The sequence below is a fragment of the Trachemys scripta genome, chromosome 3, assembly GCF_013100865.1.
Source record: "Trachemys scripta elegans isolate TJP31775 chromosome 3, CAS_Tse_1.0, whole genome shotgun sequence".
NCBI classification, from domain to species: Eukaryota; Metazoa; Chordata; order Testudines; family Emydidae; genus Trachemys; species Trachemys scripta.
The window spans coordinates 129,395,062-129,419,883 of NC_048300.1; the positions used below are offsets into that span (position 1 = coordinate 129,395,062).

The following is a 24,822-nucleotide window of genomic DNA, read 5'->3' on the forward strand; positions in this document are numbered from 1 at the left end:
ATTATATAAATGCATAGTGCACCCACACCTTGAATACTGTATGCAGTTCTGGTCACACCATCTCAAAAAAGATATATTAGAATTGGAAAAGTACAGATGAGGGCAATAAAAATGATTAGGGGTACAGAACAGCTTGCATATGAGGAGAGATTAAGAAGACTGGGACTAAGGGGTGATATGATAAGAAATCTATAAAATTATGAATGGTGTGGAGAAAGTGGATAAGGAAGTGTTATTCACCCCTTCACATAACACAAGAACCAAGAGTCACCCAATGAAATTAATACAGAGCAGGATTAAAACAAACAAAAGGAAGTACAATGTTACACACAATGTTCAGTCAACCTGTGGAACTCATTGCCAGGGGAAGTTGTGAAGGCCAAAACTATAATTGGGTTCAAAAAAGAATGTGATATGTTCATGGAGGATAGGTCCATCAATGGCTATTAGCCAAAATGGTCAGGGATGCAACCCTGTGCTCAGGATATCCGTTAACCTCTGACTGTCAGAACCTGGGACTGGATGACAGAGAATGGATCACTCGAAAATTGCCTTCTTCTGTTTGTTCCCTCTGAAGCATCTGGCACCGTCCGCTGTCAGAAGACAGAATACTGGGCTAGATGGACCATTGGTCTGGCCCAGTATTAATTAACACTTAAGTTAATGAAGATAGCTTGATTGACAAGTGACATTTAAAAATTTTCCCCATCTTTTTTTTCATCGTAGTAGTTACTCCTTTATTAGTTTGCTTTAAAATTTTAATACTGGGTAATTCATGGCAATTAATAAATAGTTATTGGCTTGCTTAGACACAACAAAATGTATGTCAGGATATTTTGTAAAAAATATTAAAGATATGTAATTATTTGTGATCACTTGATCAACCCAAAGAAAATACACAAATTTGGTTAGTCAATTCCATGGTATTTACCAATATACTATTGCTTAAAAAAATAATAAAATAAAGACTACAACTTCAGTCCTGGAATGTGAGAAACTAATTTTGGTTTCTTTTAGATCTTCACGGTTACAAATTAATCAACTGCTACTTAAAGTCTAGAACTCATTAACTTTTTAAGTTTTACTGTTCCCATGACTTAACTTAAAACACAAAGCTTCTTTTTTTGTTCATATTGATCCTGTAATTGTCTACACTGCACAAGCATCCTCTTGTCTCTTAGTTAAATGTAGATGGCAGCGTATGCAGCTGCTTAAAAATAAAAAACTTTAATTTTACGGAAGATGTGCTAGCAATGTAAATCCACATTTCATCATTCATTTTATATCAATCATTTAAGCAAAATATATTAGTAATTCTTGTGGGTTGAAGAAGAATCTGAAAAAATAAATAAGGGCCCAGTCCTACAAACACTACTAAATTTGGTACTTCTTATCTTGAATATCTACCATTAAGCTAATTGGGGCCACTCAAGAGCCTATAGATGATAATGTGTGTTTGTAGGATCAGGGTCTAACTTAGTAGCAAATGCTTGCAGGATCAGGCCCCGGGAATTGGCTGAGACTTTGATTTAAATGGGCCTTAGGTCTGGCCTTTAATAATTGTACAACTATCAAAAGGATGAACTGGCTAAGAAACTCTCTGGCCCATTAATGTTGATTTTCAATACATCTTGGAACACTGGGGAAGTTTCAGAGGACTGGAAGAAAGCTAATGTTGTTCTAATATTTAAAAAGGGTAAACAGCATGACCCAGGTAATTATAGGTCTGTCAGCCTGATATTGATCTTGGGCAAAATAATAGAATGGTTGATAGGGGACTTGATTAATAAAGAATTAAAGGAGCGTGATATATCTAACACCAATCAACATGGGTTTATGGAAAATAAAGTTGATCAAGCTACCTGTATATCTTTTTTTGATGAGATTACAAGTTTGGCTGATGAAGGTAATTGTGTTGAAATGATATGCTTAGAGTTTTGTAAGGCATTCGCTTGATACCACATGAAATTTTGATTAAGAAACTAGATTGAAACAAAATCAACATGGCACACATCAAGTGGATTAAAATCTGGCTAACAGGTCTCAAAAGGTAATTGAAAATGGGGAATCATCATTGAGTGGATGTGTTTTTAATGAGGTTCCCCAGTGCTTAGTTCTTGGCGATACACTATTTCATGTGTTTATCAATGACTTGGAATAAAACATAAAATCATTACCAATCAAGTTTGCAGATGGCACAAAGATTGGGAGGGTGATGATTAGTGAAGAGGACAGATTACTAGTATAGATGATACAGATCGTGTGGTAAACTGGGCAAAAGTAAGCAATATGCTTTTCAGTATGGCCAAATGTAAGATCATACAGCTAGGGAAACAAAATGTAGTTAATATTTACAGGATAAGTGACTCTATACTGGGAAGCAGTGACTTAGGGCTGGTCTACACTGGGAGGGGGATTGATCTAAGATATGCAACTTCAGCTACACTTAGTTCGATTCACGGTGGCAAGTCAACCGCCGCAGCTCCCCCGTTGACTCTACTTACTCCTCCTGCCGAGGTGGAGTGTGGGCATCGATTAGGGGATCCATTTATCGTGTCTAGACGAGACATGATAAATCGATCTCCAATAGATGGATTACTACCCGCCAATCCAGCGGATAGTGTAGACGTGGCCTATGAAAAAGAATGGGAGGTCTTGGTTGATGATCTGCTGATCATGAACTCCCAGTGTAATACTGTGGCCAAAAAGGCTAATGGGATGTTTGGATGTATAAACAGGGGAATATCGAGTAGAGAGGTTATATTATCTCTGTATTTTGAGACTGGTTAAACCATTACTAGAATACTAGTATTCTGTTCTGGTGTTGAGTTTTTCAACATTCTTCCTGAGCTGTGAAGAGGATTCAGAGAAGAACCACAAGAAAAATTAAAAGATTGGAAAACATGCCTTATTGTGGGAAATTCAAGGAGCTCAGTCTTGAATCAGAGAGAAGGTTAAGGAGTGATTTGATTGCAGTCTGTAAGCCCCTACATGGGGAAGAAAAATTTGTTAATAGAGGGCTCTTCCATGTAGGAGAAAAAGGTACAACAAGAGTGAATGGCTGGAAGTTAAAGCTAGACACATTAAGGGTACGTCTATACTTACCCGCTGGTTCGGCGGCCAGCAATCGATCTTCTGGGATCGATTTATCGCGTCTAGACAAGATGCGATAAATTGATCCCGGAAGTGCTCGCCGTTGACACCGGTAATCCTGTTCTGCGAGAGGAGTAGGTGGAGTCGACGGGGGAGCCTGCGGTAAGTACTTTTAAGTTTGAACTAAGGTACTTTGACTTCAGCTACATTATTCACATAGCTGAAGTTGCGTATCTTAGTTCGCACTGGGGACTTAGTGTGGACCAGGCCTTAGACTAGAAATAAGGTGCACATTTTTAACAGTGTGGGTAATTAACCATTGGAACAATTTACTAAGGGCTTTGGAGTATTCTCAATCACTGGAATGAAGATTGGATGTTTTTTCTAAAGGACATACTCTGGTTCGAAGAGGAATTAATTCAAGCAAGTCCTATAGGCCATGTTATGCAGGAGGTCAGATTAGATTATCATAATGGTCCCTTTTGGCTTTATAGTCTATGGGTATAACATAACTGTGAAGTTTTGTGCTGTTTCAGATGTGACATTTCCCACTGGTGAGAACAAGTCACTATTTGTAATCCCTCAGAAGCAAGCATGGGGTTGCAGGAACCAGGATCACTGGTCCATAGAGGTGATGTGGGGGAAGGGTTTAGGAGAGTCCCGGGCAGGGGTTGGGAAGCTAGAGGAAGTGTTGAAGTAGCCTGAAGTTGGTAATGGTGTTGGGGGTGTTTCTGATGTGAGTCTGGGGTTTACGGGTTCAGAGAGCAGTTAGGAGATCTTGGGCCATGCTGGATAAGGGAGCTTGGAGCAGCCTTCCCTCTTCTCTGCCCCTTTCAAATTGTTCCATGCCTGCTGTGTTGCCTTTTTTGGGCCCTGATCTAAACTATCCTCCCCAATCTGTCCCTTCAGCCCCTGCCACCCTTCCTGCCCCTTGCTCTCTAACCAATCTGTTCTTTCCACCTTCCTGTCTCACCAATATCCTGTCCTTTTGATTGCGGGCTGCAGCTGCCACCTTAACCTCCTGGCTGATACCTTGTGTGGGTCCCGCAAGGGGACCAGTATAACACAGGAAGAGAGGGAGGCAGCTTGGCTGCTTGAAATTCTTTGCCACGGTAGTCTCTGGGGCCAGAGGAAGATATTGGGGTGGGGGGGAATAGCTTAGTGGTTTGAGCATTGGCCTGCTAAACCCAGGGTTGTGAGTTCAATCCTTGAGGGAGCCATTTAGGGAACTGGGGTAAAAATCTGTCTGGGGATTGGTCCTGCTTTAAGCACGGGGTTGGACTAGATGACCTCCTGAGGTCCCTTCTAACCCTGATATTCTATGATTGTGGGTGAATCCATAACGTTCCAGCAGGGCTGTGGGCGGTGTGACGAGGCTGCAAATGCATGACTGTAGAGTACACAATTAAAATCTGTAGTCAACTGCTGACTATCATCCAAGCAGGTTATGCTTTACAACAGGTGTTCATATAGATAAAGATTATATAGCATGTGAGCTGTAAGCTACAATAGTGCTGATTTAACACAACATCAGAGAAAAACAAGGAAAGGAAGAACATTTATAGCAATGCTTTTTGGTCTAATTGTAAAGTTTGTACTAAGAATTGTGATAACATTAAATTGTTATGCAACTTAATCCATTTAATCAGACCCTGAATTATGTACAGTATTCAAATGAAATGTAGTGAAATATATATTTTTGTACATTGCTTGGCATAGTTGAGTCTATAGCATTTGCAGAACAGATTGAGGTTTGTAATGAAAAGGGAAACGAAAATGGAAAATACTGAGTGAACAGCAGGACACATTTGAGGTGATTACGAAGGATGTTTCTTTATTCTGTCCTTTCTTGTGCTATCTGAAAACAGTAGCAGAGGGTTACAAGCAGAGTTCATCATAGGGTTGTCAATCACTGTCATTTAACATTTGCAATGGAAGATGTCTTTATTCAAGGACAGCTGGGCAAATCAGAGAAACAGATTTGCAGTTAGTAGTCTGTCCAGCCTACACTAAACAAACAAGGACAGGGCAGACATACCGGCCTCTCACATAAAAATATAATGGACTCTGCTGACCTTAGTGCCCTCCATTCAGCTTCATTCCCAGTTGCATAAAAGCTTCACTACCCATTCTCAATTTCCTTTAATTACCTACATGATGCAGATAAGAAAATGAACCTCACTTACTTACAGTCACAGGAAATTAAGTAGGCAAGTTGTCTGAAATAAGATGACTGTTTTGGAAGTAAATAAAACACATCGTACTGGAGAAAAACTAGTGAGAAGGTATTTTCAGGAATACCAGTCGGTCTGGAATCGCTCAGATGATCCTGCTCCTGTCTCCTGCTGCTGCTTGAAACTGCAAGGCAAAACTAAGTAAAAAATCTCCTTGGTAAATATTCTTTAAAATATCTTTGAAGGGGATGTGAGCTAAATAAAAGAGCAGAGCAAACATGCAACATTCTATAGGGCTTAAAAAGATTGTGACCTTAGGTTCAGAGAATAAATGACCGCAGTTTTCACAAGAGATCTGGCAGAGACATCAAGGATTAAGCAGCAGTTGTCTTTGGTCAGTCTTCACTTTTAATCTGCTCTCAAAGTATGAAATAAATTAATGACACTGCTTTTATTTCTAACTATTCTTAAACATTCTAGACTCAGTCATTCTTTCACATTTATGTTTCACTATGTAAGTGTAATTTCAGTGTGCCATAAATGTAACTTGAAAATAATATTAGTGGTGTTTATTATTAGACAGACTAACAGTAGAACGTTTATCAAATAAGTTCCAAAGGTGTCCTATAAATTGGGACATATATCAGGTGTTAAGCTACTATGAATTATGGTAGTCCACCAAGGTATACTAAAAAGAGCATTTTTTTTTCCTATATCTCACTCTGAATTACTTACCATTGTGAACATTTAATTAATATGGATTTGCAGGAAGTCTGATTGGAGATTGGAGACTAAAGCCCATAGTATCAAATCTGTAGTAAAAGATAGATACAAAACCCTGAATATTTTATCTTTAATTTAACAGTCTCTTTGCTGAATCCACGGTTATGAGGGCATTCTCCTTTTATAACAACATTGTCTTTCAGACTACCAAAATTTTCATTGACCCAGTTGGTAAAAGGAATCTGTTTGCTTTAATTACAGGCACAAAAGACATTACATATTGATGATTTGATTTGATTTGCAAAGTTTCATACTTTTAGGAAATTATGAAATCCTTCCCACACCAAGCCAGAGTAGACACACTTGGTGCATGTGAACAGTGAAGAAAAGGAAACCTCCCCAGTGCTAAGTCCTAGAACTACAGCAGAGCCACTAAGTGGTCAAAGCTACAATTTGGAGGATGCAGTATTCCTGCTGCTGTTGGATTCCCAGTCCACATGGGGCAGTTGATTAGTACAGTACAAGATTCATCAGCTCTGCCCTTGCTACTAGCCCAGCCTGTCCCTATCTCATCCCCAAAACCTTACATGTGGACACACAGGGAACTCCCATTGTTACCTAGACCCCCTGTATAAATTCCAGAAAGCCCCTGCATACGCATCAGTTGCAAAGCATAGCCAGCATGTGTGCCCCTCTGCAAGGCACAGAAGACGGGTAGTGTTTAATCCCAAGTAATTAGTTTGCAGTTTTAATAATCTTTTAGACATTGATCATCTATTGCTTGGACATTAAATATTTGTAATATTTAAAATAGACTAGAGTTGTTAGACTGATTTGAAACCCACTGTGTGTCTTGAGTGTGTAAAGAAAAGCAGAAACATTTGGATATTCTCTGAAAAATGAAAATGTGCATTATTGACTGCTTGCTTTAAGTCTAAGATTGGCTTCATTACATCACTTTATGGGCCATTTAGGGTGATAGAAGACCTCTATTAGGTCATGTAGTCAATCTCAAACTAATTACTTGGGATTAAATACTGTATTTGACTAATAGGAATATTTCAGTACTTACTATGAAATCTGCGCTATTCTGCTCTAACATAAAAATCAGATATATAAAGAGTATTTCAAACACTTTAATGGTTCCTGAATATTTTAACAAACTACTGTTTTTCTTACTCATTTATTGTTTTGATAAATGAGTAAGAAAAAGGATGTTTAAACATCACTAGCCAAAATGGTTGTTTTTAGCAAAATCTCCGCTATATACTCTGATTTCCATGTAGTTTGTTGTAAATGTCCTAAAAAAAATGACAGTGCAAAAAAATGCTACTTAATTGCAATTGCTTTCTTACATTTTATGTACTAAAAAAACCTATTTTTTCTCCTTTTAATTTTTTTGTTAAGGATGCTGAAGAGTATGCAGATCTTCCAGTGAGACACAATGAAGATCAGATGAACAGTGAACTGGCAAAACATCTCCCCATTGAAGTCAATCCTCATTCATTTGACAGTTCCCACACAAAAACGCATCTTCTGCTGCAAGCCCATTTTAGTCATGCCATGCTGCCTTGCCCAGACTATGCTACTGATACCAAGACAGTGTTGGACCAATCTATAAGAATATGTCAGGTACAGTAATCCATTTCATATTTTATCTGCTGCTTTACTCTTTGGCATTACTGTGTTGTAATATTTTTGGTCCAGGAAAAATCCACATTGTTTTCTGGAGATGTACTGCAATATGATTTTGTTGAGGACTGGAACACCTAAGACAGACGCAAATTTATTTAGAAAGTGACCGAATGCCCACAACATTACAGAACTAATGTAAATAAAGATAAAACTGAATGGCAATAGATATTGGTACTGGTTTGAAGGAGGCAGTTAGTGGGTGCTTAGCAGCCAGCTCCTCCTCCTCCCTCCACCAACACTTCCCGTCTACTGGTAGCCCTGCCAATCAACATTTCCTTCTCCCTCCCAGCCCCTCCCACTCACCGCGATCAGCTGTTCTGCGGTGTTCAGAGGCCCTGGGAGGAAGGGGAGGAGCAGTGACAGGGTGCGCTCCGGGAAGGGGGCGGAACTGGGCAGGAAGAGGCAGGGAGGGGACTTCGGGTGGAGCAGGGGCATGGCCTGGGGCGGAGCGGGAGTTGAGCACCCCAGAGGCAAGGAGGAAGCCGGCCTGTATCCGAGTATCCTCACTGTACTACCTGAAACTGGTCTGCAGTTCCCTACAAGTGAATGTGCTTTGGAAAGCCTAGTTTTGCACTGAGAGATGTGCTCTCCTGTAGACCCAACCTCTGTGGGCAATTCTTATTTTTGTTATTTATGAACTGTCTTTCACAGGACCCAAAAGTGCTCTAGACATTGCAGAGCTCAAATAAAACTTACCTGACTATGTTAACAATCTAATTTTAGATGAGATTTTCAGTTGCTATATTCCCCATTTCTCAACTACCACAGGGCTCGAAGAGGAGGCTGCCACCATCCAAACTGATTTTAAGCCACTCTCCAAGTTTGTGACTTTTGCAGTTGCACAAAAAGTCCATACCACTAGGCATTCTAATTTGACCATCAAGAATACCTATAACACACAACCACACGCACAACTGTCCCCATCAAGGACAATTTAGAGCAGCAGTATAAATCTGGAATAGAATTACTTCAACTGCTAAAAGGAATATTTACACAGCTCTGGGAGGCAGGTTAAATGCAGCTGTAGTTTGAAGCAGAAATAGCCTGCTTCTACCTGCTACTGTTAGAGAGGAAGAATAGTACTGTGCTTACAGTACTGGACTGGGACTCAGGAGATTGGCATTCAGTTCTTGTGTTACCTTGGGAAACCTCTTAATCTGTCTCTGCCTCAGTTCCCCATCTGTGAAACATAGGGATAGCAATATTTTCCTTGTCTTGACTACTTAGATTATAAGATCCTGAGGGTCTTCTTACTATTTGTATGTACAGCATCTAACACAGTGGTGGGCAACCTCTAGCCCATGGGCTGCATGCGTCCCATCAGGGTAATCTGATTGCGGGCCGTGAGACATTTTGCTGATGTTGACCATCTGCACGCATGGCCCCCCTGCAGCTCCCAGTGGCCGCAGTTCACTGTTCCAGGCCAGTGGGAGCTGTGGGAAGCAGCGCGGGCCGCAGGGACGTGCTGGCTGTCGCTTCCCACAGCTCCCATTGGCCAGGAAAGGCGAACCGCGGCCACTGGGAGTTGCGGGGGCAGGCCATGCCTACGGACAGTCAAAATCAGCAAAATGTCTCATGGCCCGCAATCAGATTACCCTGATGGGCTGCATGGGGCCGGCAGATTGCCCACTACTGACCTAGCATAAGTAGGTCTAGATCTTCATTGTGCCTTTAGTCGCTGTTCTAATACAAATAAATAATAGGAGTCATTTTACTGGCTGTGCCAAGCTGCTAGTCTGTAAAACCAGTTTCTGAGAGAGGTCCCATGGCAACACCCCTCACAAAAGAGGTATGCCATTGTCTGATGGGCAGCACTGCAGTGCCCAGAGGCTGGAGTGGGTCTCAGGCCTTGCCCTAGCAAAACACACCACCTGTTAAGGCCAGCACCACTTGTAATATGATGATTGAACCAGGTGAATTAAAAATAAGAGAAATAAGCAAATCACATCACGGATATTTTTATTTCTGTAGCCAGAAACTTAGCAAACAGGTTTTGAAAGGAACCCCATTCCCTATATTTCTAATTACTAAAACAAAGGTGATGAAGATTTATTTTAAAGAGAAATTCTTTTTTTAAACTTTGATTATGAATGGAGTTCACATGATAGACATCATTAGTAAGGTCAGAAATTTCACTTCAATTTCATGTAAAGCACCTAATTCATTTAAATAATAATTTGTCACTTCAGTGGGCTCTTACTACATAGCAATAGTTGAAAAAGAAAAGTGAATTAAAGATCTTTTTAGTTATTTTTACTACAAATATTTGTACTAATGTTCTAATACCTATTGCAGGATAGGGATTTTTAAAAACTGTTATCACTTTTTAAAAATGAAGTATTCGGTTACATTAAGCGGAAGAAAAAGTTCCTGAATAATTATCTTACTATAACAGAACTTGTTTGTGCCTTTGTCCTCTACGAGTAGATATTGGTATATACAGAGCTACATGACCAGGAAAGAAAGAAAGTGTGGTGGGGGAAACATTTTTGTGTTTTGAAACTGTCACGTGGTTTACCTCTCTTGGGAGAATATTTGCTTCATCTTATTAGTCATGCTTTCCAAACAAAGGTTAAAGTTCCTAAAGCTTAAACAATAGACAGGGTTACACTTTCCGTATGGGTTGTTACCTTTTTCCCTAACACTGACCTGTTGATGAACTGTGGGTCAACTGGGGTGGAGAAAAAAGATCTTAGTTGTGAGAAAGGAACTGATCGGAGAAGGATCAATTGATAAGTGTGTGTGTGTGTGTGTATAGATAGAACTATATCTATCTATCCATCTATGTGTGTGTGTATGTGTGTGTAACATTGTGGGGGTGGGGAGGCAGAGGCGACATCAGGAGTCAAGCTGGTCAGATTGTGACAGCTCAGTAAGCCTAGGGTGACCAGATGTCCCGATTTTATAGGAACAGTCCCGATTTTTGGGTCTTTTTCTTATATAGGCTCCTATTACCCCCCACCCCCGTCCCGATTTTTCACCCTTGCTGTCTGGTCACCCTAAGTGAGCCAGTATTTTTTCCTAGAGGCTTTCTTCTTGTGTTCAAGATGCTAACCTTTTATTTATTTACTTATTTTTAAAAAGTCTCCAGCTGTTAAGTTTGTGCAGATAACTTTCAAGATGTGAACGAAATGTAAATTGATGCAGTGAAGCCTGCCAATGGGCACATCAAAGGTGGGCTCCCAACCTTGAGCCCCAAGGCAGCACCATTGGAGGAGAATTTCAAATGCTTATGCCTCAGCAGAGAGGCCCTGAACTCCCACCGCATCTCATGCCCACTGCAAAAGTAGATCCCTATTTTTCACCTCGACATACAAGCCTCTTTACCCTCCAGTCCCCCACATATTTCTCACCTACTCCATCATTCCTTCTGCCTCTGAGCCTGCCCCTTGTCTACGCTACCGCTTAAGTCGATGTAAGTTACGTTGCTCAGGAGTGTAAAAAAACCACCCCCAAGCGACGTAACTTACATCAACTTAACACAGTATCTACACCGTGCTATGGCAGCGGGAGGCACTCTCTCGCCAGCATAGCTTCCATCTCTCATTGAGGTGGATTAATTACGTCGACTGGAGAGCATGCTTCCGTCAACGTAGCGTGTCTTCACCAGACGCACTAAATAGATTTAGCTGGAAGAGTGAAGATAAGCCCTTAGTGTCTCTGTGCTGAGCAGAACTAGTGATGAGTCAGGGAAGCATGCTAGCCATGTCAGATAACAGAAATAGTTGACATCTGAGCAGTTCTATCAGCTAATCTTGGCAAAATTAAATTAAGTTATTTTTAAATGTTCCTTCTGCAATCATTAGTCAACCTTTTACTTAAAAAGTCTAGTTGTCCTCTGAAAATTTATTGAGCCAAATTTGGAGACTAATTTCACCAAATTCATTTCACTTAATTAAAGCATAAAACAGGGATGGGGGTGGGGAGACTTAATCCTGACTGAAGTTCAAATCTCAACACATTTACTGGTGAATTACTGGTAGTTCCTTCATAAAACACATGCATGTGCACATGCACACACACAAATGACATGCACACACATTGTGCATGCTTGTTATACAAATACCATGCTTTGTAAAAAGGAAAATACTCGTCAAATACTGTCATCTAAAATTCATATTACTTTCTTATGTGTACACCTGAAGTCCTGAAACTTTTGTAAACATAAATGCAGCATAATCAGACAAACAGGAACTGTTCAGAGGCTAATCACATAAATCTATTTAAATCACTTATTTTATTTATTGGGGCTTCCAATGCAGAAATCCTCCTAAATATTTTCTTCTCCTCTTTCAAGACAGGTCTCTTTAGGTATCTTATTTACTGGTCATTATATAGATCCATAGATTCTAAAGCCAGAAGGAACCATTGTGATCATCTAGTCTGACCTTCAGTATACCACAGGCTATGGAACTTCCCCAAAATTATATATATTGCAATTCCCATGAGTCTGCTGTTTTCCTGGATCCTTCAGGGACCAACAAATGTTCACTTCCATCTCGGAATAACTTCTTTTAAGGCTGAATGTCCCCTGATCTCTTTTAAAGTTTAATCTCTGTTACAAACGCCTCTTTCAGAGTAAGCAACGGTAAATATGTTCAAACAAGCTTATTTTCATTTGGGTACAGGTCTAAAACCCTTCACTCTCCCAATCCAAAGTGCTTGCAGCCTTTATCATAAAATTGCTTTTCCTGAGACAGAGATTTCCCCTGCCCCTTTAAACGTTTTGTTTTTTTATATTACAGCTCTATATTGAAATATGCTCAAGATGGAAAACAAATTCATAAGCTTAAATGTCAAATGTCAGTTAAAGAGCTTATTCCCTCACCGTACAGAACAATAACCTGGTTCCAGCAGTCTCACTGCTGTCCCAATAAGGAAATACGATTGTTGCCATAGAAAGGGAGACAAACATGCTTCACTATATCTTTGCTGTGATTAATATCACTTAGACATGGGTTTTGTTCATTGTAACAAGGTGTTTGTTACAGTGAAATTTGTCATATACTTACCTGGGACTGGGGGAGGTGCATGTGGTGTCCATCCCTATTTGCTGCATAAATCCCAGGAATGTTGTTGTGTGGTCTTCCTGGCAGCTGAGTGACAGCTTTGGCAGTTAATAGCTTTGGAGTCCTTAATGGGGCTGCAGGAATTTTCTGTATGAATGGCTGTGCCCCACATTGAAAAGTAAGAGACAAGGACTAAGGAAGACACTTCCAGTGAGAGGAAGGATGGACTTGCGCTTAAGGCATAGGACTGACGCCTGGGAGATCTGGGTTCAGTTTCCAGCACTGCCACAGACATCTTGTTTGATCTTGAGTAAGTCACTTCATCTCTTTCTGCCTCAGTGTCCCAGCTGTAAAAAGGGGATATTACTCCATGTTTCCTACTCTTTGTTTGCCTTTTCTATTTAGATTGCTCCTGACCCAAAGAACTCAGTCTTTTGCTAAGTGTAATGTACAGCACCTAGTATAACAATAATTAATTTCAGCTAAGTCTCTGGACACTGTCATAACTCAAATAATTGTTTTAAAAGTTATCTCTGCATGGTCTTCATAAGTCCCATACTCCACTCCCATCCTGCCTCACTAAAAGAGGACATAAGGCTCTGTGGAATAGCACTGAACATGCCAACAGTTGCATGACTAATTGATATTTCTTCAGAAAGACAAGGATGAGGGGTAATATCTTCTATTGGACCAACTTCTCTTGGGAAGAGAGACAAGCTTTCGAGCTTACACAGAGCTCTTTGTCAGGTCCCGTGCCTGCCAGGTCCTGAAGGAAGAGCCCTGTGTAAGCTCATAAGCTTGTTTTTTTCACCAACAGAAGTTGGTCCACTACATTACCTCACCCACCTTGTCACTAATATCCTGGGACACCGACATGACTACAACTACACTGCCTACAACAAAGGATGATATTTCTTCAGTGTTGTGATGGAGACCATTATAGTAGAAGACAAAATTTGTGTTTGTTCTGACTAAATGATTCATCTAATATTTTGATAGTGTAGTAGTAGTGCTTATTATTTTAAAAGCAATGCCCCATCTTTGTTCCTATCCCTGATTTAATAATATCTGAAACAGAATAAATCTAATCTCTTTTTTGCTTCTCTTATCAAGACCTGTACTTTCTGGCTGTGTATTCAGCGATCAGCTCTTATTCTCCTGTTCTGAAACTACCTACTATATTTGTATTAATTGAAATGGATAATTGAGATAGTAATACAATCCATCTCACATTCAGCAGGGCAGTCACTTTCACTGAGAAATAACGTGACAGCAGCTGGCTTTGCATTTGGATTGGCTACGAGCCTCCACTTGTAGTATAATCGTTGATAAAACATTTTAGTATTTCCAGGGAGTAGGACTGCCATGGAGCTCAGCCTTAACCTTTGAAGAGTGTTTGCCTATGGATGTGTTAAGCACATCTCAGTAGGATACCTGTACATTGAGAGAAGACAGAAGAGACGTCAGATCTGGAATTGTAGACAGAAGTACAGTTTGCAGTGAGAAATATGCACATCCCTTAACTGAGAAACCATGAGATTGTAGTGCTGTTTATTGCTGTTTTGGTACCCCTTTGCTATCTCCTGTCCAAACGTAGAGTGTAAGATCTTCAGGGCAGGGACCTTAACTCCTTGTTCGAACTCTGAAGCTTAGCACATTCTGGGGTGCTGTAAAATAATAAATAGTAATAAGCTTATGGTAAATGCACTGGATCTTTTGCATTAGCTGTCTCAGAAGGCACCTTAAAAATATGAGAGAAACAAGTATTCTGCCCTATTTAACTATATTTAACATATACCCTACATTTGTACACACAAGTATCGTGTGACTGACCGGACTCACTGACATGTTTAGAAGGAGCTATGTCTAGCACTCCTCAGCTGGAAGATAGGTTGCTGTAATACCAGCACATTTGTGATCAGCAGAGATGCCTGAACTACAGTCCTGCACATATAAGACAGAGAGCGTGCTCCTCCATTTTAGAGCTTGCTTCCCCCATCACCTTCATCGTTAATAGCACTAGTTTCAGAGCTTGTTCCAAAGTCCATTTGTTTTCCCTAGCTGTGGAGAAGTAGGAAGGCTCTGATGGGAGATCTTATGTATGTTTATAGCTGCTGTGTTATTGCTGGTTACTGTAGATAATGTGATTAATGGCTGGAGAGAGTCCGTTACAGGAGCAGTCTATTTTATGGTTGTATATTTAAGAATTGTTGAGAAGTGCCTGGAGCAAGAGATAGTCACTACATTTTAATGGATGTGTGTATTACTAAAAATAAACAGGGAGCCTTTGAAGGAGGGAAAGGAGAAGAAAAATTAAATAAACTTTAAAATATAGACGAATCTTCTGAAACACATTAATTTAGCCAGTACATACACTGTGTATGAATGTGTGTAGCACACTGATGGTGGTAGCCGAATTCAGTCACGATTGTAATACTGGCTGCTTCCACATTTGGACTGATATTATCCTAGCTCAGAAGGGCAGAAGCAACAGAGTAATCAAAACTCTTTACCTAGGATATGTGCTGCACTGATCGTGTTCATTTGCAGATAATAAACACCGATGTGTAGTGTTGTAGAGGGGGAGTACCCATGCATACTAGATGTTCAGGGGAACTTACATGCCAGCTCTCTTTAGAGAGCTAATTTATTTTGTAGGCCTATGATTTTTTTTTTTACTTGATTTTTTTTTTTTTTTTTTTTTTTTAGCACACCATAGATAAACTTGTAAACTGTTGTATGGCAGCAGTTGGTGACAGTTTAATGATGATACGGTGCTGCTTATGTACAATCCCTCCCCCACCCATGACAAACGTTTTCCCAGTTGGGGCTGGAGGAAATGACTAATGCTTAACCCATTTGTGTGATCAATTCACTTAAGCAGCTACTGTGAAATGTTAATCACAACTTTAATTTGTACTGCATTAGCATTTTGATTAACTTGTAGGCTTGCTAGCACACTTGAAGCACTTTTACTCATAGTTACTGCTCGGAAATGACTTTTTGATTAATTAAGTTTGTTAGACAGCAGCTGAGCTTCCTGAATGCTAACCTTATGGGGCCAAAAGTTCAGGAGAAAGTTACTGTGAACAACTGCTGCTGTTGAAAAAGAATTCTTATAAATGCACTTAAAATATTTTAATTATTGACAAAATATTGTACTATTAATTGGAAATTGACCGTAACCTTTAAAAAGGGCATATTTATCTTGAGAAAATGGCTGTTGCTTTTTTCTGCATTCGGTAGACTGATGTAAGCTTTGAAATTGGATATAATGGTATCTTTAAGAACTTGGAGCTTGTTTATATAGGTGAGAGTGGGTTTTCATTGCCATGGGAATTTCTCAAAAGTACTTTATTGTGCTGTTGGGTTGATAAGCATAATACAGTATATCAATTTATAAATTAATAACAATTTAAGAATAAATTGGATTTCTGGAACTTAACAAATTTTTGACCAGTTGGATAAAATACTGTAATTTTCATGTTGCCAGTATAGCAATCTGTGGCTGGTTCTATCTCTGTAAAACTGTTTAAAGCAAAGTAAGAAACTTAGAGAGTTGTGCTCAACCAAATATATAGAATAGATGATCCATTCTTTCCATAGTTCAGATCACATTGATAATATTACTTTAGAGACTGAAGGAGCAACAGAGAGGGTCTTATAAAGCATCTGGGAAGGTCTTAGTTTGCATGCATCAGAGAGACTTTCAAGGGGTAGGGGATGGAGAAGAGTGCGTGTAGTAATGGGCGGCGAAGCAGTGGAAGAGGGAGGCGAAAATGTGTGAAGGAGCAGGGTTACAGAGAATAATATAAAAGGAGTGTCATCTGCCCTACTGGCTGCATTCCTATTAACTGCAAATAAGGTAAGCCATCTTTTCCTCAGAGGAGATAGCTATACAGGTATACAATTCTGATTTACTGCATTTGAAAAAAAAACCATTTATTTAACTTTTGAAGAGCAAAAGTAATTACATTTTTTTCTCAAAAGGTATCTTCCTAGGCCCAGTACTCTGAAGTAGAGCTGTTCGAAAAAAGAGAATCCCTTTCTGTGAAAATTTTCACGCTTGAGAAAGTTTTATCCTGAAACAGGGCAAAACATCAAAAACCATGAAAATTTTCACAGGAAAAATTCCATTTCAAGAGAACTGAAACAGAATGTTTTAGCTTCCGGGGAAGGCTCTTGTCAATTTCACAATGCCTTCCAGCCCAGCTGCTGAGGAGAAAGAAAGCCCACCACTCTGCCTCCCTGCCAGCTCCGGAAGCCAGGGAAACATTGCCCATCTTCCAGACCTGGGATGGTGAATGCAGGAAAGTAGTGCATCTCAGTGCTCTCTCCATCTCCCAGAATTGGCGGATGAGGCGGTGGCTGTGTGCTTTAGTGCTGTTTCAATAAAAGTTTAGTCAAATGTGCAGATGTGGTCACTCCATCTCAAAACAAATATATTGGAATTAGAAAAGGTTCAGAAAAGGGCAACAAAAATGTGGGGCATGTAACAGCTTCCATATGAGAAAAGAGTAGTAAGACTAGGAATTTTCAGCTTGGAAAAGAGAGGACTAATGGGGCATATGATAGAGGTCTGTGAAATTATGACTGGTGCTGAGAAAGTAAATAAGGAAGTGTTATTTACTCCTTCTCATAACACAAGGGGTCACCAAATGAAATTAATAGGCAGCAGGTTTAAAACAAACAAAAGGAAGTATTTCTTCACACAACACACAGTCAACCCATGGAACTCTTTGCCAGAGGATGTTATGAAGGCCAAGATTATAACAGGGTTCAAAAAAGAACAAGATAAATTCATGGAGGATAGGTCCATCAATGGCTATGAGCCAGGATAGGCAGGGATAGTGTCCCTAGCCTCTGTTTGCCAGAAGCTGGGAATGGGCAACAGGGCATACCTGTTCTGTTCATTCCCTCTGGGGCACCTGGCATTGGCCATTGTTGGAAGACAGGATACTGGGCTAGATGGACCTTTGGTCTGACCCAGTATGGCCAGTTCTAACACTGCCATAGTAATAAATAATCATTATTAAAAATAATCAAATGCTTATTAATGTTTTAAAAGCAAATGTTCGTACTTATACAGTTTGTAAGGGCTGTTAAACATCTGTATTCTTAAATACTTTGTGAGGTGTGTTAAACCAAATGTGTCCTATAAAAAATGTTTAAGGTACAAACATATACATATATGCATATTATTATATATGCATTTACATATATGTATGCATACCAACTATCAGTATTACCCATATATTATCATTTATCACAAGTTATATAAAAATATAGTTGGTATTTAATTATTCAAAAAAGTCATGTAATCCCTTATATATATTAGTATACATACCCATAATATTCTGTAAGGTATAAGAACAATACACTTATAATCCTAACCAAAGCCCATCTCATCGACCACCAACTAAGTATAAAGGCCTCTTTATGTCACCCACAGGTTATCAAAGCACAACTCTACACCCCACTACTCAGTCATGGTCCCAGACCTAACATTCCCAGGCTCACTATAAAAAACTAAAAACAATTAAAAAATAAAATCTGTCCATCAGTCCTAGGAGGGAATGTGCAAACTAAGGAACAAATGGGGCATTAATGTGTAAATAAAAAAGTAAGATGGCTACATAATAGTATTTAGCCCACTGGGCCATCTTCAGTCTATTTATTATGCTTTTTCTGGGACAATGGGTAAAGCAATAAAAAGACAAAAATGGGGGAAATGTAGTAGGAAGAGAGCCTGAAGCATAAGCCAGGTCTGAGGCCTGGGCTAAAGTGGTAGTCAGAGTTTTACTAATATAAAGCAAAGACAAAAGGCAGGACCTGCTCACAAAATCTGGCAAAAACAGAACTAATATTGCAAAAATACACATTCTTAAGAAGTGATAGGCACAGAGTACTCACGCAAACACATCCCAATATCAAGTGGTACCAAAACATCCCAATATCAAAAACATTCCCCAAGAATAACAGAAGCACACTGACCCCTCCTAAAAGGTAATGTCAGGATAACAGTACATAATAAAAATGTTTTACTCAAACCAACATGTACAAGGTGATAACTAGCCATGTCCAGGGGCAGTAACTGACTATGTCAGAGGGGCAGTACATAACTTGATTGTATTGGGATATAAAAATGTATCTCAAAGGAAGTGTCTTTGACTAGCCTAAAAAGGAACAGAAAGTCCCACCATTCACTGAGCTGGTCCATTGTTACGGGCAAACATGTATTAGTGGTCTGGTAAAGTCTGCAGGATACTAATACCATGCTTTGCCGACAATCAATCTGGCCTGGTGCCTTTGTACCTTGACGAATCTTGTGGTCATTGGCAGTTTGCTCGAAGTCTGCTGTGCCGGCTTTCTGCACAGAGCTGGGGCACCACACAGGAAAAACACAAAAAGAACACACACGCAGCCGAACATCTAACCTCACCTGGGTCTGTGTGCAGCCTATATAATCGTAGCAATGAGATACAACAATCATTAATAATGTAGTTTAATTACTGATTAATGTATTCAAATATAGCCCATGCACAAGATTTAAATCAATTTTAGCTATAGGAAAAGTTTGAAGAGTCTGTGTTGTTCTATTTTGTTCAAAAGAAAGAAGAGATTTTACAGAAATGTTATAACTCTTGAAGAGATTCCCAAAATTTATATGAGAAGTAGGCCTTGCCCTCTAAGGACCTAGTTATTAACATAAAATCATCACTGACAAAGATTACAGATGACACAAAAATTGGGGGCATGGTACATAATGAACAGGACAGGTCACTGATTCAAAAGGATCTGGATTGCTTGGTAAATTGGAGGCAAGCAAATGATATACAATGTAATATGGCTAAATATAAATATAGGAATGATGAATATAAGCTTTACTTACAGGATGGGGGACACTATCCTGGGAAGCAGTGACTGAAAGAAGATTTGGAGGTTGTGGTGGATAATCAGCTGAACAGGAGCTCCCAGTACAATGCTGTAGCCAAAAGGGCTAATGCAATCCTTTGATACATAAACAAGGGAATCTTGAGTAAGGGTACAGAAGTTATTTTATTTCTGTATTTCACAGAATCATAGAAATGTAAGATTGGAAGAGACCTTGATAGGTCATCTAGTCCAGCCCCCTGCACTCATGGCAGGACTAAATATTCTCTAGACCATCCGTGACATGTGTTTGTCTCACCTGTCCTTAAAAACATCCAACAATGGAAATTCAACAACCTCCCTACGTAATTTGTTCCAGTGCTTAACTACACTTGCAGTTAGGAAGTTTTTCCTAATATCGAACATAAATATTCCTTGCTGCAATTTAAGCCCATTACATCTTGTCCTGTGCTCAGTGGATAAGGAGAAAAATGTATCATCCTTCTCTTTATAACAACCTTTTATATACTTTAAGACTTACTTGAAGACTGTTATCATGTCCCCCCTCAGTCTTCTCTTCTCCAGACTAAACAAACCCAGTTTTTTCAATCTTTCCTCTTAGGTCATGTTTTCTAGACCTTTAGTCATTCTTATTGCTTTCCTCTGGACTTTCTCTAATTTGTTCACGTCTTTTCTGAAATGTGGTGCCCACACAGTACTCCAGCTGAGACCATATCAGTGTTGAATATAGTTGGAGAGTAGAGTAGCACTGGTAAGACTGCTTCTGGAAGACTATGTCCAGTTGTGGTGTCCACAATCTAAGAAGGATGTTGATAAATTGGAGAGGGTTCAGAAAGAGCCCTGAGAATGATTAGTAGATTAGAAAACATGCCTTATAGGGATGGACTCAAGCAGCGCAATCTATTTATCTTAACAAAGAGAAGGTTTAAGAGGTGACTTGATTACAGTCTATAAGTAACTACGTGGGGAACAAATATGTGATAATGGGCTCTTCAGTTTAGCGGAGAAAGGTATAGGTTAGAAGTTGAAGCTAGACAAATTCAGACCGGAAATAAGGCATAATTTTTTAACCATGAGGGTAATTAACCATTGGAAAAAACTACCAACGGTCCTGGTGGATTCTCCATCACTGGCAACTTCTAAAACAAGTTTGGATGTTTTTCTTAAAAATATATGCTCTAAGAATATTTTTGAGAAATTCTCTGGCATGTGTTATACAGGAGGTCAGACAGGTAATCACAACAGTCCCTTCTGGCCTTTGAATTTATGAATCTATTAATTTTAACTCATAAAGTAATTCACTGATTTACTTACTTGTAAGTGCTGTACTTTTTCAGCGGATACACTGTATTCTTCCTACTAAGGTAAGAGGTTGAATCTCTGCTTTAAAGGCAAAACAGAACTCAACCTTAATTATGAAGTCACAACCACTACCGCACAGTCACAGTATTATAAAGTGTAACCATGGCAAAAACAAGAGATTCCCAAAATTTATATGAGAAGTAGGCCTTGCCCTCTAAGGTCCAAGATACTAGACTCTAATGCTTCAATGTCACATGTAAAAACATGTAAGTCATTTTAGAGCTCCTAAAATTGTATTCATTATGCAGTTTCTTTTCCACCTAAGCCTGTCCAGTTGGACTTTAGGCCTTGGCTACACTTACCCGGTAATTCGGCGGCGAGCGATCGAACTTCTGGGTTCGACTTATTGCGTCTTGTCTGGACGCGATAAGTCGAACCCGGAAGTGCTCGCCGTCGACTGCGGTACTCCAGCTCGGCGAGAGGAGTACCGCGGAGTCGACGGGGGAGCCTGCCTGCCGCGTGTGGACCGAGGTAAGTTCGAACTAAGGTACTTCGAACTTCAGCTACATTATTCACGTAGCTGAAGTTGCGTACCTTAGTTCGAATTAGGGGGTTAGTGTAGACCTGGCCTTAGTTACAAGTGGCAAGATATGAAAACTAGTACCAAGAAAAATTTTAAAACTCTCCAGAATATTTCTAAATTGACAAATTTCAAAGTAATCGTCATGGCTCCTATGACTTGGATCAGTTTTATAAGTGTGTGTATGTTTGTTTTCAGTATGTACTTTATTTGAACATACGTACTGAAACTGTCTCGAAGGTGATGGGTAGAAGCTTCTGCCACTGCCATTTTTTCCCATGTTGCATTACTTCCTCTTTTAAATGTATGTATTAAAATAGCGTCGGGGGGGTTCTATATTTCTCTATATAAAAACTACTAAGGAAAGAAGACGATCAAATTCCCAAGGGTAGAAGATAACATCCACTTTGACTGCTAAAAGGTGCGAGACCCTGTAGAACAGTTCCTGTTTCCTATTTCCTGTTCCCATTCCCCAGATTAGAACTGACTGTGAATCAGCCAGTTGGCTCTAGAGTTCAGAATCCCTAGTATGAGTGGCTGAGAGAAACAAATGTATCCATTCACATCAGGAACCAGTGGACTTTGAAGGCACAATAGGGCAGCATGTCCTCTTGATGATTGACCTAAACCTCTATGATGGACGTTTCTATTTAGATTCTCACTGCGTTGCCCTTCAGATCTTGCTGGAAGTGACAGCTAACTTGTCAAACTCCTCTGATGTTTGAGACTGATAATTAGCTTAACTTTCAATGTGAGAGACAAGAGTCCCTGTCACCTACATAGACTCCACTCTACAAGAGATTTCTATCTATATTTACAACCATTAATCATGGAGGAGCCAGGAGAGCCTTGTGGGAAATATAGGACATCACTGGTCTCTCTGATGTAGCATAGAAGGAGCAGCTGAAAGGGTTGGCAGAGAGCCAGGAAGAGAAGAGACAACTTCCTGCTGCCTTGCACCATCTGCCCTCAGCATCAGTAGACCAACCTAGAGAAGGGGGCATCTAGGACATAGGAGGCACCACAAAATAAGATACATATGGAAGAAAGGGAAGAAGCCTCGCTTGGTCAGAGAGAAAAAGAGGAACCTGAGGAGGGAAGGAAAATGAAGACCCCCAGTGGTGACAACAGAGTGGACCCTATCCAAAAAAATTGGGATTAGAAGGCAGAATCTATATATGGCTTGCCTTCCTCCTCCCCTTACCCCCCTGCACCCCCCCCCCCCCAGCCAACCACTGACTGAGAAGCAGCCACCCAGTGCCCCTTGAAAATTCCTTGGAGGGAGCAGAGTCACCTGAAGTGAGCACTGAAGCTCTGATACAGGAGGTGTTCCTGGGGAAAAGAGAAATAGTCAAAATCAATATCAGAATCAAAATACCACTTAATATAAATATTTGCTCATCCCTAATGACTGATACTATTTTACTCACACCTGCTTTATTACAGAGTGAGCCAGAAGTCCCATGTATTGAACGTCTACAGTTGATCTTTATAGCAAATGAACTTTCAGTCCCTTGGATGTTTTCTAGACAAGCTCTGTGATATGAAGGCCAAAATAGTGCTGTAGTACACCTCATTAATTGTTACTGTGATTATTTATATAGCATCATTGGAGGACATGGCACTTTAAGACAAGAAGCACTTAAAAGGCTTACAAGCTAAGGCCTTAATCCTGCATTAAGAGCCATATGAGTGCATCCGTGTCGGATAGGGGCCAAAATAGTGCAGGATCGGGGCCAATATATGATTTCTACTTTCTTCCTTTATTTCTCTGTCATTCTTTATAACAAAATCAAGAATAATACATATTCTCTATACTCCCAGGTTCCTCCTTTCAGTCTATCTTCTCTTCCATATCAAAAAAACCAAAAGATGCTTTCATGTACTTTTTAATTTACTACAAACCTTTTGTTTTACTCTACTACAAGCAAATTTCTTGCATGATCTGTGTCACTTTCATCTAATGCTATTCTTTTTAAAAATCTCATAAATTTAATTAAAATATCCAGCATCATCATGAAATCTTTGTGAAGTTCAAATGAGATGCTCCAGCGACCAGATTTATCCACGTGCAATTTTTCACTCTGGAACAGCATTCTTAATCTAGCCTAACCTGTTATCAGCTGTAAGATATTTATAAAATTACATACTTAAAGGTTTGGCTAACAAGAATTAAAATTATAATGCACCATGTATTTCGGCAGGCTGTTATATCATTGTAAATGACTTATGGGACAAAAGATCAGGTCAATTAGAAGAATTGGAGTTTTTTGGAGCACATAAACAACCATCAAGTTTAACTCTGCCAAATATTAATAACTCATAATGAGTTGGTGTTGAGTGAGGTGAAAGAGAAAATGGTGGGATACAGGAGATCTGATTACACAAATAATAAGTAGTAGTAGTAATTATTATACTTGGAAATAAATCTGTTGAATTTTTTTCTAATTTTTAGCTAGTAGGTTTTATATATGGCAAATTTGGAGGAAACTGAATGACTCAATTTGTTATCTTGAGTATTTACAGGAATTTCAATTTCCATTGAGTATCAAGCATGTGTATGTTTTATACTTAGCTAAAAATGAAAATGTGTGTAGGTTTCCAAGATAGCAAATTAAAAAAGCAAACTTTACCATTGTACCAATTCCTTCACAATGTCATTATCTTGTATTTCACATCAAGACAGAGATGCTGTAAATAAATTGTATGGGTAAAGGAGCAAAATATTAAAAAAGGAGCAAAATATTAAAGAGGATTTGCTATGTGGATTCCTAATAATAATCTGGAGCACACAGTCCCCCCCCACACACACAGGTTTTTGGTACACCATAGGGGATATCTGTAAGTTGGCCTCTGTCAATTTCTATGAATGGTCTATAAAAAAGGATCCTTCAGTTCATTCTGTGAACTTTCTCTCTTTACCCATCTGCCTCACTCCGCAACCCTCAACAAAAATCTACTTTATTTTAGGTAAAAACAAATGTTTACAATTGTCAACAGAAGTAGATTACAAAAAGAAAACCAACTCAACATACTGGAAGCATAAAGAAAGTCATGCTCATATAAGCAAAAGAATAACTGCTATTCACACAGTTGGTGGCTATCCTTTGATACGAGCATGATGTCTGCCGTGGGGAAAAGTCATTGATGAGACTTAAGATGGCTGAGGAGTCCAATCTGTGCTCTATAGGTTTTTTCACATATGTGACAGATGGTTGCTTAGAGAGAGCACAGCTGCTGGCCAGGATGCTGTACGTTTTCCTTTTCCCTCTGCCATTTCTCAGTATCTTGAGCAAGGCGATTCTCTTCAAAACGGGCTGAGGCTTGATGTATGATGCAACGCCACTGCAGT

At 39.6% G+C, this 24,822-nt stretch overlaps 1 protein-coding gene across 2 annotated transcripts in view; it reads left to right on the forward strand.

The window, feature by feature from the left end:
• ASCC3 (activating signal cointegrator 1 complex subunit 3) overlaps nucleotides 1-24,822 on the forward strand; it is a 480,033-nt gene that overhangs the window by 442,660 nt on the left and 12,551 nt on the right. For both annotated transcript variants that reach the window (XM_034765979.1, XM_034765980.1), the window contains one exon: nucleotides 7,398-7,622. In XM_034765979.1, coding sequence (XP_034621870.1) covers nucleotides 7,398-7,622 — 225 coding nt within the window. The remainder of the gene's footprint in view (nucleotides 1-7,397; nucleotides 7,623-24,822) is intronic.